The 18,482-nt window shown below is 46.1% G+C and overlaps 1 protein-coding gene across 2 annotated transcripts in view; it reads left to right on the top strand.

The window, feature by feature from the left end:
• Positions 1-13,517, top strand: part of LOC115118346 (BTB/POZ domain-containing protein KCTD12-like) — a 37,625-nt gene extending 24,108 nt beyond the window's left edge. Inside the window, exon 2 of one of the 2 annotated variants that reach the window (XR_010463896.1) lies at positions 12,285-12,372. Coding sequence is in view for 1 of the 2 variants with exons in the window: in XM_029646940.2 (XP_029502800.1) it covers positions 12,285-12,781 (497 nt within the window). In the remaining variant the exon portion in view is untranslated. Of the gene's footprint in view, positions 1-12,284 lie in introns of both variants that reach the window. The other variant, XM_029646940.2, reaches the window with a different exon arrangement.
• Positions 13,518-18,482: the final 4,965 nt, after the last annotated feature.

The raw sequence follows: 18,482 nt of genomic DNA, 5'->3' as shown, positions 1-18,482 counted from the left end.
ATTTAAGTCATTTAGCAGACGCTCTTATCCAGAGCGACTTACAAATCCCTCTTCTGTCCTGCCCTGTCCTCTCCTCTCCTCTCCTGCCCTGTCCCTCTTCTGTCCTGCCCTGTCCTCTCCTCTCCTCTCCTGCCCTGTCCCTCTTCTGTCCTGCCCTGTCCCTCTTCTGTCCTGCCCTGTCCTCTCCTCTCCTCTCCTGCCATGTCCTCTCCTGTCCTGCCCTGTCCCTCTCCTGTCCTGCCCTGTCCTCTCCTCTCCTCTCCTGCCCTGTCCCTCTCCTGTCCTGCCCTGTCCTCTCCTCTCCTCTCCTGCCCTGTCCCTCTCCTGTCCTGCCCTGTCCCTCTCCTGTCCTGCCCTGTCCCTCTTCTGTCCTGCCCTGTCCTCTCCTCTCCTCTCCTGCCCTGTCCTCTCCTCTCCTGTCCTGCCCTGTCCCTCTTCTGTCCTACCCCGTCCTCTCCTTCACCGCCCGTCAAATCAAATCAAAATCAAATCAAACATATTTATATAGCCCTTCGTACATCAGCTGATATCTCAAAGTGCTGTACAGAAACCCAGCCTAAAACCCCAAACAGCAAGCAATGCAGGTGTAGAAGCCTGGTGGCTAGGAAAAACTCCCTAGAAAGGCCAGAACCTAGGAAGAAACCTAGAGAGGAACCAGGCTATGAGGGGTGGCCAGTCCTCTTCTGGCTGTGCCGGGTGGAGATCATAACAGAAATTGGCCAAGATGTTCAAATGTCCATAAATGACCAGCATGGTCAAATAATAACAATCACCGTAGTTGTCGAGGGTGCAACAGGTCAGCACCTCAGGAGTAAATGTCACTTGGCTTTTCATAGCCGATCATGAAGAGTATCTCTACCGCTCCTGCTGTCTCTAGAGAGTTGAAAAAAGCAGGTTTGGGACAGGTAGCACGTCCGGTGAACAGGTCAGTATTCCATAGCCGCAGGCAGAACAGTTGAAACTGGAGCAGCAGCACGGCCAGGTGGACTGGGGACAGCAAGGAGTCATCATGCCAGGTAGTCCTGAGGCAAAAAGAGAGAGAAAGAGAGAATTAGAGAGAGCATACTTAAATTCACACAGGACACCGGACAAGACAGGAGAAGTACTCCAGATATAACAAACTGACCCTAGCCCCCCGACACATAAACTACTGCAGCATAAATACTGGAGGCTGAGACAGGAGGGGTCAGGAGACACTGTGGCCCCATCCGATGATACCCCCAGACAGGGCCAAACAGGAAGGATATAACCCCACCCACTTTGCCAAAGCACAGCCCCCACACCACTAGAGGGATATCTTCAACCACCAACTTACCATCCTGAGACAAAGCCGAGTATAGCCCACAAAGATCTCCGCCACGGCACAACCCAAGGGGGGGGGGGCGCCAACCCAGACAGGAAGATCAAGTCAGTGACTCAACCCACTCAATTGACGCACCCCTCCTAGGGACGGCATGAAAGAGCACCAGTAAGCCAGTGACTCAGCCACTGTAATAGGGTTAGAGGCAGAGAATCCCAGTGGAGAGAGAGCAAGGGCGGTTCGTTGCTCCAGAGTCTTTCCGTTCACCTTCACACTCCTGGGCCAGACTACACTCAATCATATGACCCACTGAAGAGATGAGTCTTCAGTAAAGACTTAAAGGTTGAGACCGAGTCTGCGTCTCTCACATGGGTATGCAGACCATTCCATAAATATGAAGCTCTATAGGAGAAAGCCCTGCCTCCAGCTGTTTGCTTAGAAATTCTAGGGACAATTAGGAGGCCTGCGTCTTGTGACCGTAGCGTACGTGTAGGTATATACGGCAGGACCAAATCAGAGAGATAGGTAGGAGCAAGCCCATGTATTGCTTTGTAGGTTAGCAGTAAAACCTTGAAATCAGCACTTGCCTTAACAGGAAGCCAGTGTAGGGAGGCTAGCACTGGAGTAATATGATCAATATTTTTTGTCAGGATTTTAGCAGCCGTATTTAGCACTAACTGAAGTTTATTTAGTGCTTTATCCGGGTAGCTGGAAAGTAGAGCATTGCAGTAGTCTAACCTAGAAGTAACAAAAGCATGGATACATTTTTCTGCATAATTTTGGGACAAAAAGTTTCAGATTTTTGCAATGTTACGTAGATGGAAAAAAGCTGTCCTTGAAACAGTCTTGATATATTTGTCAAAAGAGAGATCAGGGTCCAGAGTAACGCCGAGGTCCTTCACAGTATTATTTGAGACAGATTCAGATTCAACAGAAGATCTCTTTGTTTCTTGGGACCTAGAACAAGCATCTCTGTTTTGTCCGAGTTTAAAAGTAGAAAGTTTGCAGCCATCCACTTCCTTATGTCTGAAACACAGGCTTCTAGCGAGGGCAATTTTGGGGCTTCACCATGCTTCATTGAAATGTACAGCTGTGTGTCATCCGCATAGCAGTGAAAGTTAACATTATGTTTTCGAATGACATCCCCCAAGAGGTAAAATATATAGTGAAAACATTAGTGGTCCTAAAACGGAACCCGAAATTTACAGTTGATTTGTCAGAGGACAAACCATTCACAGAGACAAACTGATATCTTTACGACAGATAAGATCTAAACCAGGCCAGAACTTGTCCATGTAGACCTATTTGGGTTTCCAATCTCACCAAAAGAATGTGGTAATCGATGGTATCAAAAGCAGCACAAAGGTCTAGGAGCACGAGGACAAATGCAGAGCCTCGGTCTGACGCCATTAAAAGGTAATTTACCACCTTCACAAGTGCAGTCTCAGTGCTATGATGGGGTCTAAAACCAGACTGAAGCATTTCATATACATTGTTTGTCTTCAGGAAGGCAGTGAGTTGCTGCGCAACAGCTTTTTCTAAGATTTTAGAGAGGAATGGAAGATTCGATATAGGCCGATAGTTTTTTATATTTTCTGGGTCAAGTTTTGGCTTTTTCAAGAGAGGCTTTATTACTGCCACTTTTAGTGAGTTTGGTACACATCCAGTGGATAGAGAGCCGTTTATTATGTTCAACATAGGAGGGCCAAGCACAGGAAGCAGCTCTTTCAGTAGTTTAGTTGGAATAGGGTCCAGTATGCAGCTTGAAGGTTTAGAGGCCATGATTATTTTCATCATTGTGTCAAGATATATAGTACTAAAACACTTGAGTGTCTCTCTTGATCCTAGGTCCTGGCAGAGTTGTGCAGACTCAGGACAACTAAGCTTTGGAGGAATACGCAGATTTAAAGAGGAGTCCGTAATTTGCTTTCTAATAATCATGATCTTTTCCTCAAAGAAGTTCATGAATTTATTACTGCTGAAGTGAAAGCCATCCTCTCTTGGGGAATGCTGCTTTTTAGATAGCTTTGCGACAGTATCAAAAATACATTTCGGATTGTTCTTATTTTCCTCAATTAAGTTGGAAAAATAGGATGATTGAGCAGCAGTAAGGGCTCTTCGGTACTGCACGGTACTGTCTTTCCAAGCTAGTCAGAAGACTTCCAGTTTGGTGTGGCGCCATTTCCGTTCCAATTTTCTGGAAGCTTGCTTCAGAGCGCGGGTATTTTCTGTACACCAGGGAGCTAGTTTCTTATGACAAATGTTTTTAGTTTTTAGGGGTGCAACTGCATCTAGGGTATTGCGCAAGGTTAAATTGAGTTCCTCAGTTAGGTGGTTAACTGATTTTTGTCCTCTGACATCCTTGGGTAGGCAGAGGGAGTCTGGAAGGGCATCAAGGAATCTTTGTGTTGTCTGAGAATTTATAGCACGAACTGAACTGAATTATGGGTAATTAGATCAAAAACACTGTGCTGTTGTGGAAGATATGTAGCAGGTACTAGCGTGTAGCGTGATCTCCCTTTTGAATGTGCAGGATGTGACCATTATGCACCAATACACCCCCAGGACAACAAAAAAAACACTACTCAATCTAAAGAGCCACTAGTTACTCTGAAATGTCTTTCCCCATGTCACAGTGTTACCATGGATACAAAATACTCCCTGTGTTTTGGTGTAGTTCTTCATTCTTCGGGTCAATTCATCAGTACAGAATGACAGCAGATCAAACAACCTCAAATTCACCAATATCTGAATATATTCATTGAATACATTCACCATACTCAGCATCTATGGATCTATGGACTGTGTCGACTGTTAGCAAAGTAATGCATTCTTTCTATATATTACTGTTCTGCAGCTAAAGAAATGTCATGTACAGTTGGAGTAGAAGAGAAGAGATGGAGGATTAATATGAAATATGTGCTGGGTGCAGTAGAAATTAGTTGACATGAGGTGCTAAGCCCTGGCAATGGTGACACATTAGAGCTGCTAATGGCTCTGATGGTGGAAACACAGAGAGGTGGCACAACGAACAGATGGGAGAGAGAGGGAGAAAGAGATACAAACAGAGAAATATACTGTATATACATTGTATATACAGCAGTATGTGGACACCCCTTCAAATTAGGGGATTCAGCTATTTTGGCCACACCCACTGCTAACAGGTGCATAAAATTGAGCACATTGCTCAATTTTGCTCAACATTGCTCAATCTCCATAGACAAACATTGGCAGCAGAATGGCCTTACTGAAGAGCTCAGTGACTTATGGCACTGCCTCCTTTCCAACAAGTCAGTTCATCACATTTCTGCACTGCTAGAGCTGCCCCTGTCAACTGTAAATGCTGTTATTGTGAAGTGGAAACATCTAGGAGCAACCACAACTCAGCTGAGAAGTGGTAGGCCGCACAAGCTCACAGAACGAGACAGCTGAAGCACATAGCGCGTAAAAATCGCCTGTCCTTAGTTGCAACACTATATACCGAGTTCCAAACTGCGTTGGGAAGCAATGTTAGCACAATAAAATGTTGATGAAATGGATTTCCATGGCTGAGCAGCTGCACACAAGCCTAAGATCACCATGCGCAATGCCAAGCGTCGGCTGGAGTGGTGTAAAGCTCGCGACCATAGGACTCTGGGGCAGTGGAAATGCGTTCTCTGGAGTGATGAATCACGCTTCACCATCTGGTAGGTGCCAGGAGAACACTACCTGCCCCAATGCATAGTGTCAACTATAAAGTTTGGTGGAGGAGGAATAATGGTCTGGGGCTGTTTTTCATGGTTCGGGCTAGGCCCCTTATTTCCAGTGAAGGGAAATCTTAACGCTACAGCATACAATGACATTCTAGATTATTCTGTGCTTCCAACTTTGTGGCAACAGTTTGGGGAAGGCTTTCTCCTGTTTCAGCATGACAATGCTCCCATAAACAAAGCGAGGTCCAAACAGAAATGGTTTGTTGAGATCGGTGTGGAAGAACTTGACTGGCCTGCACAGAGCCCTGACCTCAACCCCATTTCACCTTGACTTGGAAGAGTTCCAGTGTTAGATAGCCATAGCCAGCTAGCTAGCATAGCATCCCTATCTGTTGAGCTGGATGTTTAAGTAGGCTAAACTAGCTAGCTGCATTCGCTAGCTAAGTAAGTGAAAGTGAAAAAAATTCAAACGAAATATAGCTCTCTCTGGGGGCGGAGTCCGTGATAGATCTGTGGACCAGACCAAGTTGAATAAATACTACTATTTGTTCCACAGGTAGCCAATCTAGCTGCTTTAAACGCTGGAGGGGGAAGTTGAAGAACAGTTCTTACCGGGCTTGTTTTGGCTGTAGCTTATTCTTTAGATGTTTGGGGATGCTGATGAACATAATGAAAGTGACACTGGATGAGCGCACTTGCCACAGTCTTTAAGGTGTCTATAGCTAGGTTCCCATCCAATTGGTGACAGATTGTCATGTTACTATTCTAAAATCTGCATTAAAACAATATGTGAATTTTCCCATCCGAGATGTGTTTCGATCAAACCGACTTGTTGCTGGTCAAATCTGCTAAATACATAATAAAAAATAACTTTTGCGGTTAAGCACCAGTGACTAGATTAATAAAAAAGTGGTCAGATGAAGCAGATGCTAAGCTACAGGACTGTTTTGTTAGCACAGACTGGAATATGTTCCGGGATTCCTCCAATGGCATTGAGGAGTACACCACATCTGTCATTGGCTTCATCAATAAGTGCATCGATGATGTTGTCCCCACAATGACCGTACGTACATACCCAAACCAGAAGCCATGCAGGCAGCATCCGCAGTGAGCTAAAGGCTAGTGCTGCTGCTTTCAAGGAGCGGGACTCTAACCCGGAAGCTTATAAGAAACCCAGCTATGCCCTCCGACGAACCATCAAACAAGCAAAGCATCAATACAGGACTAAGATCGAGTGGTAAGACACCGGCGCAGACGCTTGTCAGATGTGTCAGGGCCTGCAAACCCTTTCCCACCTGGACAAAAGGAACATCTATGTGATAATGCTATTCATTGACTACAGCTCAGTGTTCAACGTCATAATGCTCTCAAAGCACATCAATAAGCTATGGACCTTGGGACTAAACACCTCCCTCCGCAACTGGATCTTGGACTCCCTGATGGGCTGCCCCCAAGTGGTAAGGTTAGGAAACAACACATCCACCACTCTGATCCTCAACACAGGGGCCCCTCAGGGGTGTGTGCTCAGTCCCCGCCTGTACTCCCTGTTCACTCATGACTGCACATCCAGGCACGACTCCAACACCATCATTAAATTTACAGATGACACAACAGTGGTAGGCCTGATCACCAACAACGATGAGACAGCCTATAGGGAGGAGGTCAGAGACCTGGCCGAGTGGTGCAAGGACAACAACCTCTCCCTCAACGTGATCAAGACAAAGGAGATGATTTGGGACTACAAGAAAAATCGTACCGAGCATGCCCCCATTCTTATTGACAGGGCTGCAGTGGAGCAGGTTGAGAGCTTCAAGTTCTTTGGTGTCCACATCACCAACAAACTAACATGGTCCAAGCACACCATGACCATCGTGAAGCGGGCACGACAATACCTATTCCCCCTCAGGAGACTGAAAACATTTGTCATGGGTCCTCAAATCTTCAAAAGGTTCTACAGCTGCAGCATCAAGATCATCCTGACTGGTTGCATCACGGCCTGGTATGGCAACTGCTCGGCCTTCGACCACAAGGCACTACAGAGGGTAGTGCGAACGGCCCAGTACATCACTGGGGCCAAGCTTCCTGCCATCCACGACCTCTTTACCAGGCGGTGTCAGAGGCCCTAAAAATTGTCAAAGACTCCAGCCACCCTAGTCATGGACTGTTCTCTCTGCTACCGCACGGCAAGCGGTATCAGAGCGCCAAGTTTAGGTCCAATAGGCTTCTAAACAGCTTCTAGTCCCAAGCCATAAGATTCCTGAACATCTAGTCAAATGGCTACCCAGACTATTTGCATTGCCCCCCCCCCTCCCCACCACTGCCACTCTCTGTTGTCACCTATGTTAAGTCAATTTAATAAACTCACGCTACGTCGTTACATGTACATACTACCTCAACTAACCGGTGCCCCCGCACATTGACTCTGTACCGGCACCCCCCTGTATATATATTGTTATTTTTTACTGCTGCTCTTTCATTAATTGTTACTTTTATCGCTTTTTCTTATCCATATTTTTTGAAACTGCACTTTTGGTTAGTGGCTCGTAAGTAAGCATTTCACTGTAAGGTCTACACCTGTTGTATTTGGCGCATGTGACGAATATAATTTGATTTGATTTGAGGAGCATGCAGGCAGATGAGGCTTGGATGGAAGACATTATATAGTAAAACCTGCAAAAGAGTGCAAGTAAAACCAGGGAAAAAACCCACTACCCTCCCCTGTGCCCAATAAAGAAAACACCCAACCCTCCCCAAAGCAACCCCACGAGGACGGGAGAGAGAGTTGGAGGGACTATTTTCCCTAATTTCCTCCCTAAGCCTCTATGAAAGAGAGAGAGACATGCTGCCCATCCCCCAGTGGATTATTCCTCTAACACTCCTAAACCCACACACCCACATCTAAACCCACACACTCCTAAACCCACACACCCACATCTAAACCCACACACTCCTAAACCCACACACCCATATCTAAACCCACACCCACTCCTAAACCCACACACCCACATCTAGACCCACACCCACTCCTAAACCCACACACCCACATCTAAACCCACACCAACCCACATCTACAAGACTCCCTAAACCCACACACCCAGTACCTCCAGGCTCTAAACCCAAACAAGGGCACTCCTAAACCCACCTCTAAACCCCTACCACAAAGTACAGTCTAGACCCAGTCAAAACTGTTCCCTGCTCCCCCCAATGGTGGAACAAACCCCTCACACCCACATCAATCACCACCCAGACACCTGAAACCCCACTCCCTAAACCCACTCACCCCCCTTAAAAGATTTAGATGCATGTCATAAGGTGAATGCCCAATTTGTAAGTCGCTCTGGATAAGAGCCTGCTAAATGACTTAAATGTAAATGTAAATGTAATCCCCCACACAACCACATCTAGACCCACACCCACTCCTAAACCCACACACCCACATCTAAACCCACACACACTCCTAAACCCACATCTAAACCCACACAACCACATCTAAACCCACACACCCACATCTAAACCAACATCTAAACCCACACACACACATCTAAACCCACACACCCACATCTAAACCCACACACACACACACACACACACATCTAAATCTAAACCTACATTGCCTATTCTGTCTCTCTCTAGCTCCGTAGCTCTCTCTATATAGGCCTATCTCTTACACACACATATATATGAAAACACACACACACACACTCTCTCTTTGTCTGCTCTGAAATTGTTACATAAGCAGGGTTACCCTGACGATCAGGCCTGCTGGGAGATCCAGGGCAGAGGCGCTGGGCCTGTGTACGTGTGCATGTGTGTACGTGTGCATGTGTGTGTGTCATATGATGTGCAAGTCTTTAAAAACAATTGATCGGTCTATATGATGGTGAGTGGAAATGTTGTGCATCTCTGTGTGTATAGGAACTTTGTGTGTGCGTCAGTGTGTGTGTGTATGGTGGTACTGTAGGAATGCACCACCTCACACCACCTAACACTACCTACACCTCACACCACCTCACACCACCTAACATCACCTCACACCACCTAACACCCTACCTAACACTACCTACACCTCACACCACCTAACACCCTACCTAACACTACCTACACCTCACACCACCTAACACCACCTAACATCACCTCACCTCCACCAACACCCACCTAACACTCACCTCACACCACCACCTAACACCCTACCTACACCTACACTACACCTCACACCCTACCTAACACTACCTACACCTCACACCACCTAACACCACCTAACACTACCTACACCTCACACCACCTAACACCCTACCTAACACTACCTAACACTACCACACCTCACACCACCTAACACCCTACCTAACACTACCTACACCTCACACTACCTAACACTACCTACACCTCACACCACCTAACACACAACCTAACACTACCTACACCTCACACCACCTAACACCCTACCTAACACTACCTACACCTCACACCACCTAACACACTACCTAACACTACCTACACCTCACACCACCTAACACACTACCTAACACTACCTACACCTCACACCACCTAACACACTACCTAACACTACCTACACCTCACACCACCTAACACACTACCTAACACTACCTACACCTCACACCACCTAACACCCTACCTAACACTACCTACACCTCACACCACCTAACACACTACCTAACACTACCTACACCTCACACCACCTAACACCCTACCTAACACTACCTACACCTCACACCACCTAACACACTACCTAACACTACCTACACCTCACACCACCTAACACCCTACCTAACACTACCTACACCTCACACCACCTAACACACAACCTAACACTACCTACACCTCACACCACCTAACACCCTACCTAACACTACCTACACCTCACACCACCTAACACCCTACCCAACACTACCTACACCTCACACCACCTAACACCCTACCTAACACTACCTACACCTCACACCACCTAACACACTACCTAACACTACCTACACCTCACACCACCTAACACCCTACCTAACACTACCTACACCTCACACCACCTAACACCCTACCCAACACTACACCTCACACCACCTAACACCCTACCTAACACTACCTACACCTCACACCACCTAACACACTACCTAACACTACCTACACCTCACACCACCTAACACCCTACCTAACACTACCTACACCTCACACCACCTAACACACTACCTAACACTACCACCACCTAACACCACCTAACACTACCTACACCTCACACCACCTAACACACTACCTAACACTACCTACACCTCACACCACCTAACACCCTACCTAACACTACCTACACCTCACACCACCTAACACACTACCTAACACTACCTACACCTCACACCACCTAACACCCTACCTAACACTACCTACACCTCACACACCTAACACCCTACCTAACACTACCTACACCTCACACCACCTAACACACAACCTAACACTACCTACACCTCACACCACCTAACACCCTACCTAACACTACCTACACCTCACACCACCTAACACCCTACCTAACACTACCTACACCTCATACCACCTAACACTACCTACACTAACCACCTAACACACTACCTAACACTACCTACACACACCACCTAACACACCTACACCACCTACCACCTAACACACTACCTAACACTACCTACACCTCACACCACCTAACACACTACCTAACACTACCTACACCTCACACCACCTAACACACTACCTACACTACACCCTCACACCACCTAACATCACCTACCTCCCTATCACCTCACACTACCTAACACTACCTACACCTCACACCACCTAACACACTACCTAACACTACCTACACCTCACACCACCTAACATCAACCTAACACCTACCTACCTCACACCACCTAACACACAACCTAACACTACCTACACCTCACACCACCTAACACACTACCTCACACCTCACACCTAACACACTACCTAACACTACCTACACCTCACACCACCTAACACACAACCTCACACCACCCTAACACCACCTAACACCACCTACACCACCTCACACACCACCTAACACACTACCTACACCTCACACCACCTAACACTACCTCACATTACCTACACCTCACGCAACCTAACACCACCTCACACCACCTACACCGCATGCCACCTACACCTAACACCACCTACACCTCACACCACCTAACACCATCTACACCTCACACCACCTAACACCATCTACACCTCACACCACCTCCACCTAACACTGCCTACACCTAACACTACCTAACACCACCTACACCTAACACTGCCTACACCTAACACCACCTAACACTACTTAGCACTACCTAACACCACCTACACCTAACACCACCTAACACTACTTAGCACTACCTAACACCACCTACACCTAACACCACCTAACACTACTTAGCACTACCTAACACCACCTAACACTACCTAACACCACCTACCTGATGTGCTTTTACTCCATATTAATTTCTGCTGATGTTCTCCTGCTGTGTTTCTCCTTGTCCTCTTTACCCACAATCCTCATTGTCCTCTCCTTCCAGCTCATCACTAGCTACCACAGCCACAAATAACTAAACTCTGCATATTTCTTCAAATTCTCTTCTTAAAATCTGACTTTAAACCTAACCTGAACCATAACCACACTGCTAACCTTGTGCCTAACCCTAACCACACTGCTAACATTGTGCCTAACCCTAACCTTAAATTAATATCTAAAAGCACATTTTTGTTTTCATTAACTTTTATGAAAAAGCCCATGTTGACTTGTGGCTGTGGTAACTAGTAACATTCTTCCTTCCAGGGTGTATTTTGTCTTGGTTCCCATGGCAACAAAATCTCATATCTAATCCGATTTGAGAGGCTTTCTCTCCCTACCAGGCAGCTGTGGTATAGTGTTGACACACTGATCAATCCCATGATGTATTGTTGTCTCTACCTTCTTGCCCTTTGTGCTGTTGTAACAATAATGTCTGTACCATGTTTTGTGCTGCTACCATGTTGTCATGTTGTGTTGCTACCATGCTGTGTTGTCATGCGTTGCTGCCTTGCTATGTTTTTGTCTTAGGTCTCTCTTTATTTAGTGTTGTTTCTCTTGGTGTGATTCTCCACACTATACTTGATTGTTTTATCACATAAACTGAAAGTAGGCAAACTATTAGAATTTTAGCAACCAGGAAATGGCGGAGTTATTTCTGCATAGTGCACCTTTAAAGTTCTATTCTCTCGCTCTCTCCACCTTTCTCATCCGCCTTTCTCTTTCTCGCTCTCTCACTCTGCTACAGGTGGGCGATCAACCTTTCCCAAGCCTGTGCCCTCCGACTTCCCAGACACCAGTCGTCACGCCGACCAGCCCGTCGACGACCCCTGCCCCCCCTGCACTGCCGTCAGCCAACCAGAAACAAGCACCACTCTGGATCTGCGAAACGGCCTGCCTGTCAACCCTCCTCCTCCTGCTAATCTCCCACCTCTCCCTCCCCCTCCTCCAGCCTCAGTCCCAGCCCCGGTCAGCCCCGACCTTCTTCCCTCTTCTCCGCCCCTGCCTGACATGAGCCCCCAGCGGCCCACCACCCTCGCCCTGAAGACCCTGCCGCGCCCCAGCACCGTCAAGGAGAATGGGGGGCCCCCAAAAGGCGTCAATGAGGAAGAGGAGGAGAGGAAGGTGATGGAGGAAGATCTAAAAAAGTGTATTGAGGATTTTAGGAAGATCAAAGTTCCTAAAGTCTTCCCTGACAAGAAGAGGCACTGGCAGAACGACCTACTGAAGAAATACAACGCCTAGGGGCAATAACGTTACCACGGCAACCTAACAGACACAACACAATAAGATGGTGTTACTGTGTATATCGGATTACAGTAATAAGCAGTGTGTTTCAACGATTGGCTTGAATAGGACTTGCATTAAATTGGCATTGGACTTTAGAAATCAGGCATGAAACTGTACTAGACCACATTGATTCCAGTGGTTTTATCATCACATAATGCTTTCTGGTTCATGGTTCCATATACTCACCTTTACTTGAAGCAAAAACTATGAGGACAATACAATGAAGTGTTAGCAACACAATGGAACGAATAGGTTTACAGGCTAGTGCTGCTGATGAAGATATCTACTTTACATGTCAACAGCAAATGGATACTATGTCTGATATTAGACTGGACAACTATAATATCATATACAGAGGACTCCTATGACTGATATTAGCATGGATCTATATACTGTATAATATCCAGAGGACTATGAACTAAAATGGGACTCATATTCTTGCCAGTGAGAAAGAGAATGTTACTGCAACGTCTTTAACCCACACAGAGGAAACAGAGTTTTCAGTTCTGTGATTCCACTTTCACCCTTGACGAGATCAATATTTTAGTATGTCCTGGAAAAAAATCTATGTTGGCCCTGTTCTCTAGTAAGAATCAGGCTAATGGAGAATAATAGTGTTATTTTTGTTCTGAGGAGCTTCACCTCACTGATGCAAAATAAAATAAAAGGAAATCCCTGTGATCCCTGGGTCTATTTATGTCAAGTGTTTCAACTTATTAATATTAACACAAGCTTCAAAGCCTAGTCCACCTAACCTACACACAAACCCACACACATACAGCCAGAAAAAAAGCTTCTCCAGATTGGGTTTGTGTTTATTATGATGCCGTTATCCAAGCCCAAGACAGAATAACAGTGAATGTGATTGAATTATAAATTGTGGTATTGTGATTAGCTAAGATGGGAACAGTTGAATAACAACTTCATGACCAACACAATCACATACTTATTATTCCCATCTGTGCTGGGGCATAAACATCATCACTCAGCCTGGCCTAATGAATCACTGCATGGTCTCTCTCTCTCTCTCTCTCTCTCTCTCTCTCTCTCAGAGCAATATGTTAATTACAGTAAATAGGTTATTTTAAAGGCTGTCCTGAGGAAAGCGGTGGTGTTCTGTGTGCGTTTTGTGTGTGTTTTAATTGTCACAGTGGTGGTCTGTGTGTTTGTGTTTTTTAATTGTCACAGTGGTGGTCTGTTTGTGTGTTTGTGTTTTTTAATTGTACAAGCACAGCGGTACACTGCCAGACCTGGTCTCCTCTACCGTGATGATTATCTTTAATGCTCACCCAAGGTGTCACTGTGCTCTGTGTAACCATACTCACCCAAGGTGTCACTGTGCTCTGTGTATCCATACTCACCCAAGGTGTCACTGTGCTCTGTGTATCCATACTCACCCAAGGTGTCACTGTGCTCTGTGTATCCATACTCACGAAGAGGCATGATGCTCTGTGTATCCATACTCACGAACAGTCAAGATGCTCTGTTGAACAGGAACTCTCTTTCTCGCTCTTAGTCTAACCTGGCTTCTCTCGCTCTCTCTGATACAGGTTCAGGTATTCTTAATCGTTGTGGAAATTATTGTTATGAAATTGGGTTTAGGGACAGATCCTAGATCAGTTCTTCTTTAGACGACACATACAGATGACATCTGTAGTCTGCCTTTGACATCAAGTCAGTCCTTCTTTAGAAGAATGCGAGACTAAGTGAATATTTGACTTAAGTGGAAGTTTGAATTCAGCCCAGTGTTTATTATCGGGAATCCTTAAGTCACGGTATCTATCAAGGAGCATTAGAGAGAATACAAACATCCTCTTTGCTCCAAGTGGAGGGATTAACTCCAGATTAAAGCTTTGTCACGATCCTTAAGGAAATGTCTGAGTTTCAAATGGCACCCTATTCCCTATATAGTGCATTACTTCTGACCAGGGCCCATCGAGAACAGGCCATAGCTCTCACCAGCGCGCAATAGCTCTGATCCCTGTTGCCTCTGCATTTTGTCAGGCAGTATGAATTCAAATCAAATCAAATTGTATTTGTCACACGTGCCTAATACAAACAGGTGTAGTAGACCTTACTGTGAAATGCTTACTTACTTTTTGGGCCTCCCTCTGACACCACTTAGTATATATAGTGCATTCGGAAAGTATTCAGACCTCTTGACCTTTTCCACATTTTGTTATGTTACAGCCTTATTCTAAATCTACACACAAACCAAAGACAGGCTTTTAGAAATTCTTGCAAATGTATTAAAAATAAAAACAGAAAAAGCTTATTTACATAACGATTCAGACTATGAGACTCGAAATTTAGCTCAGGTGCATCCTGTTTCCATTGATCATCCTTGAGATGTTTCTACAACTGGATTGATTGGACATGATTTGGAAAGGCACACATCTGTCTATATAAAAAGGTGCCAGAGTTGACAGTGCATGTCAGAGCAAAAAACAAGCAATGATGTTGAAGGAATTGTCCGTAGAGCTCCGAGACAGGATTGTGTCGAGGTAATGTTCTGGGGAAGGGTACCATGGGTCTCCCAGTTGTAGCCGGCTGCGACATAGCCCGGGATCAAAGCCGGATCTGTAGTGATGACTCAAGCACTGCAGTACCTTAGACCATTGGGCCACTCGGGAGGCGCCATCCAAAAATGTCTGCAGCATTGAAGGTCCCCAAGTGTGTGTTTTTTTCCTTCATTTTAGAGTAAGTCTGTAATGTAACACAATGTGGAAAAAGTCAAGGGGTCTGAATACTTTCTGAATGCACTGTAGGTCCTGGATAGCAGGAAGCTTGACCCCTGTGATGTAATGGGCTGTACGCACTACCCTCTGTAGTAACTTACGGTGTCGAGCAGTTACAATACCAGGCAGTGATGCAACCGGTCAGGATGCTCTTGATGGTGCATCTGTAGAACTGTTTGAGGATCTGGGGACACACGCCAAACCTTTTCAGTCTCCTGAGGGGGAAAAGGAATTGTCGTGCCCTCTTCACGACTTTCTTGGTCTGTTTGGACCATGATCATTTGTTGGTGATGTGGACACCAAGGAACTTGAAACTCTCAACTTGCTCCACCACAACGGGGGAGTGTTCAGCCCTCCTTTTCCTGTAGTCCACGATCATCTCCTTTGTCTTCCTCATGTTGAGGGAGAGGTTGTTGTCCTGTCACCACACTGTCAGGTCTCTGATCTGGTCACGTTCTGACCTTTATTTCCTTTGTTTTGTCTTTATTTAGTATGGTCAGGGCGTGAGTTGGGGTGGGCAGTCTGTTTGTTTTTCTATGTTTGGTTTCTGTTTCGGCCTGGTATGGTTCTCAAACCGAGGCAGATGTCGTTAGTTGTATCTGATTGAGAATCATACTTAGGTAGCCTGGGTTTCACTGTTGGTTGGTGGGTGTTTGTTTCCGTGTGAGTGTTTGTCGCCACACGGTACTGTTTCGGTTTTCGTTTTCATCATATCGTTTATTGTTTTGTATTTCAGTGTTCAGTTCGTAATAAATCGTCATGAACACTTACCACGCTGCATCCTGGTCCGATCCTTACTCCTCTTCAGACGAAGAGGAGATCTGCCTTTACAGATCTCCTTCCTATAGGCTGTCTCATTGTTGTTGGTGATCAGGACTACAACCGTTGTGACATCAGCAAACTTAATGATTGTGTTGGAGTCATGCTTGGCCATGCAGTCGTGGGTGAACAGGGAGTAAAGGAGGGGACTAAGCACTAACCCTTAGGGGATCCCGTGTTGAGGATCACTGTAGCAGATGTGTTGTTGCCTACCCTCACCACCTGGGGGGCGGCCCGTCAGGAAGTTCAGTATCCAGTTGCAGAGGGAGGTGTTTAGTCCCAGGGTCCTTAGCCTTGTGATGAGCTTTGAGGGAACTATGGTGTTGAACACTGAGCTGTAGTCAATGAACAGCATTCTCACATAGGTGTTCCTTTTGTCCAGGTAAGAAAGGGCAGTGTGGAGTGTGATTGAGATTGCGTCATCTGTGGATCTGTTTGGGGCCGTATGTGAATTGGAGTGGATCTAGGGTTTCTGGGATTATAGTGTTGATGTGAGCCATGACCAGCCTTTCAAAGCACTTCATGGCTACAAACGTGAGTGCTTCAGGGCGATAGTCTTTTAGGCAGGCTACCTTTGCTTTCTTTGGCACAAGGACTATGGTGGTCTGTTTGAAACATGTAGGTATTAAAGACTCGGTCAACTCCTGGGTGGCGCAGTGGTTAAGGGCGCTGTACTGCAGCGCCAGCTGTGCCACCAGAGACTCTGGGTTCGCGCCCAGGCTCTGTCATAACCGGACGCGACCGGGAGGTCCGTGGGGCGACGCACAATTGGCCTAGCGTCGTCCGGGTTAGGGAGGGTTTGGCCAGTAGGGAAATCCTTGTCTCAGCGCGCACCAGTGACTCCTGTGGTGGGCTGGGTGCAGTGCACGCTAACCAACGTTGCCAGGTGCACAGTGTTTCCTCTGACACATTGGTGCGGCTTGGTTCCGGTTGGATGGCGCTGTGTTAAGAAGTAGTGCGGCTTGGTTGGGTTGTGTATCGGAGGACACATGACTTTCAACCTTCGTCTCTCCCAAGCCCGTACGGGAGTTGTAGCGATGAGACAAGATAGTAGCTACTAAACAATTGGATACCACGAAATTGGGGAGAAAAAGGTCTAAAAAATATATAATAAATAATAATAATAAAAATAATTTTAAAAAGACTCGGTCAGGAAGAGGATGAAGATGTCAGTAAAGACACTTGCCAGTTGGTCCGTACATGTTCTGAGTAGACGTCCTGGAAATCGGTCAGGCCCCACAGCCTTGTGAATGTTGACCTGTTTAAAGGTCTTGCTCACATTGACTATGGAGAGCGTGATCACACAGTCATTCGGAACAGCTGGTGGTCTCATGCATGCTTCAGTGTTGCTTGCCTCAAAGCGAGCATAGAAGTCATTTAGGCTGTATTGACGCTTCACCGGTTTGATGGTTCGTCTGATGGCATAGTAAGATTTGTTATATGCGTCCGGATTAGTGTCCTTGAAGCGGCAGTTCTAGCCTTTAGCTCGTGCAGATGTTGCTTGTAATCCATGGCTTCTGGTTGGGATATGTACGTATGGTCACTGTGGGGACGGTGGTGTCGATGCACTTATTGATGAAGCTGATGCCTGAGGTGCTATACTCCTCAATGCCATTGGATGAATCCCAGAACACATTCCAGTCTGTGCTAGCAGAACAGTCCTGTAGCTTAGCATCTGTTTCATCTGGCCACTTCCGTATTGAGCGAGTCCCTGGTATATCCTGCTTTAGTTTTTGCTTGTAAGCAGGTATCAGGAGGATAGAATTATGGTCAGATTCACCAAATGGAGGGCGAGGGAGAGATTTGAATGTGTCTCTGTGTGTGGAGTAAATGTGGTCTAGAGTATTTTTTCTTCTGGTTGCACATGTGACATGCTGGTAGAAATGAGGTATAACAGATTTAAGTTTACCTGCATTAAAGTCCCTGGCCACTAGGAGCGCCGCTTCTGGATGAACATGTTCTGGTTTGCTTATGGTCTTATACAGCTGGTTGAGTGTAGTCTTAGTGCCGGCATCGGTTTGTGGTGGTAAGTAGAGGGCTTCGAAAAATATAGATGAAAACTCTTGGTAGACAGTGTGGTCTACTGCTTATCATCAGGT

The sequence above is a fragment of the Oncorhynchus nerka genome, linkage group LG5 (genome assembly GCF_034236695.1).
Source record: "Oncorhynchus nerka isolate Pitt River linkage group LG5, Oner_Uvic_2.0, whole genome shotgun sequence".
Lineage (NCBI taxonomy): Eukaryota > Metazoa > Chordata > Actinopteri > Salmoniformes > Salmonidae > Oncorhynchus > Oncorhynchus nerka.
Note: the sequence above shows the minus strand (reverse complement) of the source record. Positions and strands in the feature narration are given on the sequence as shown.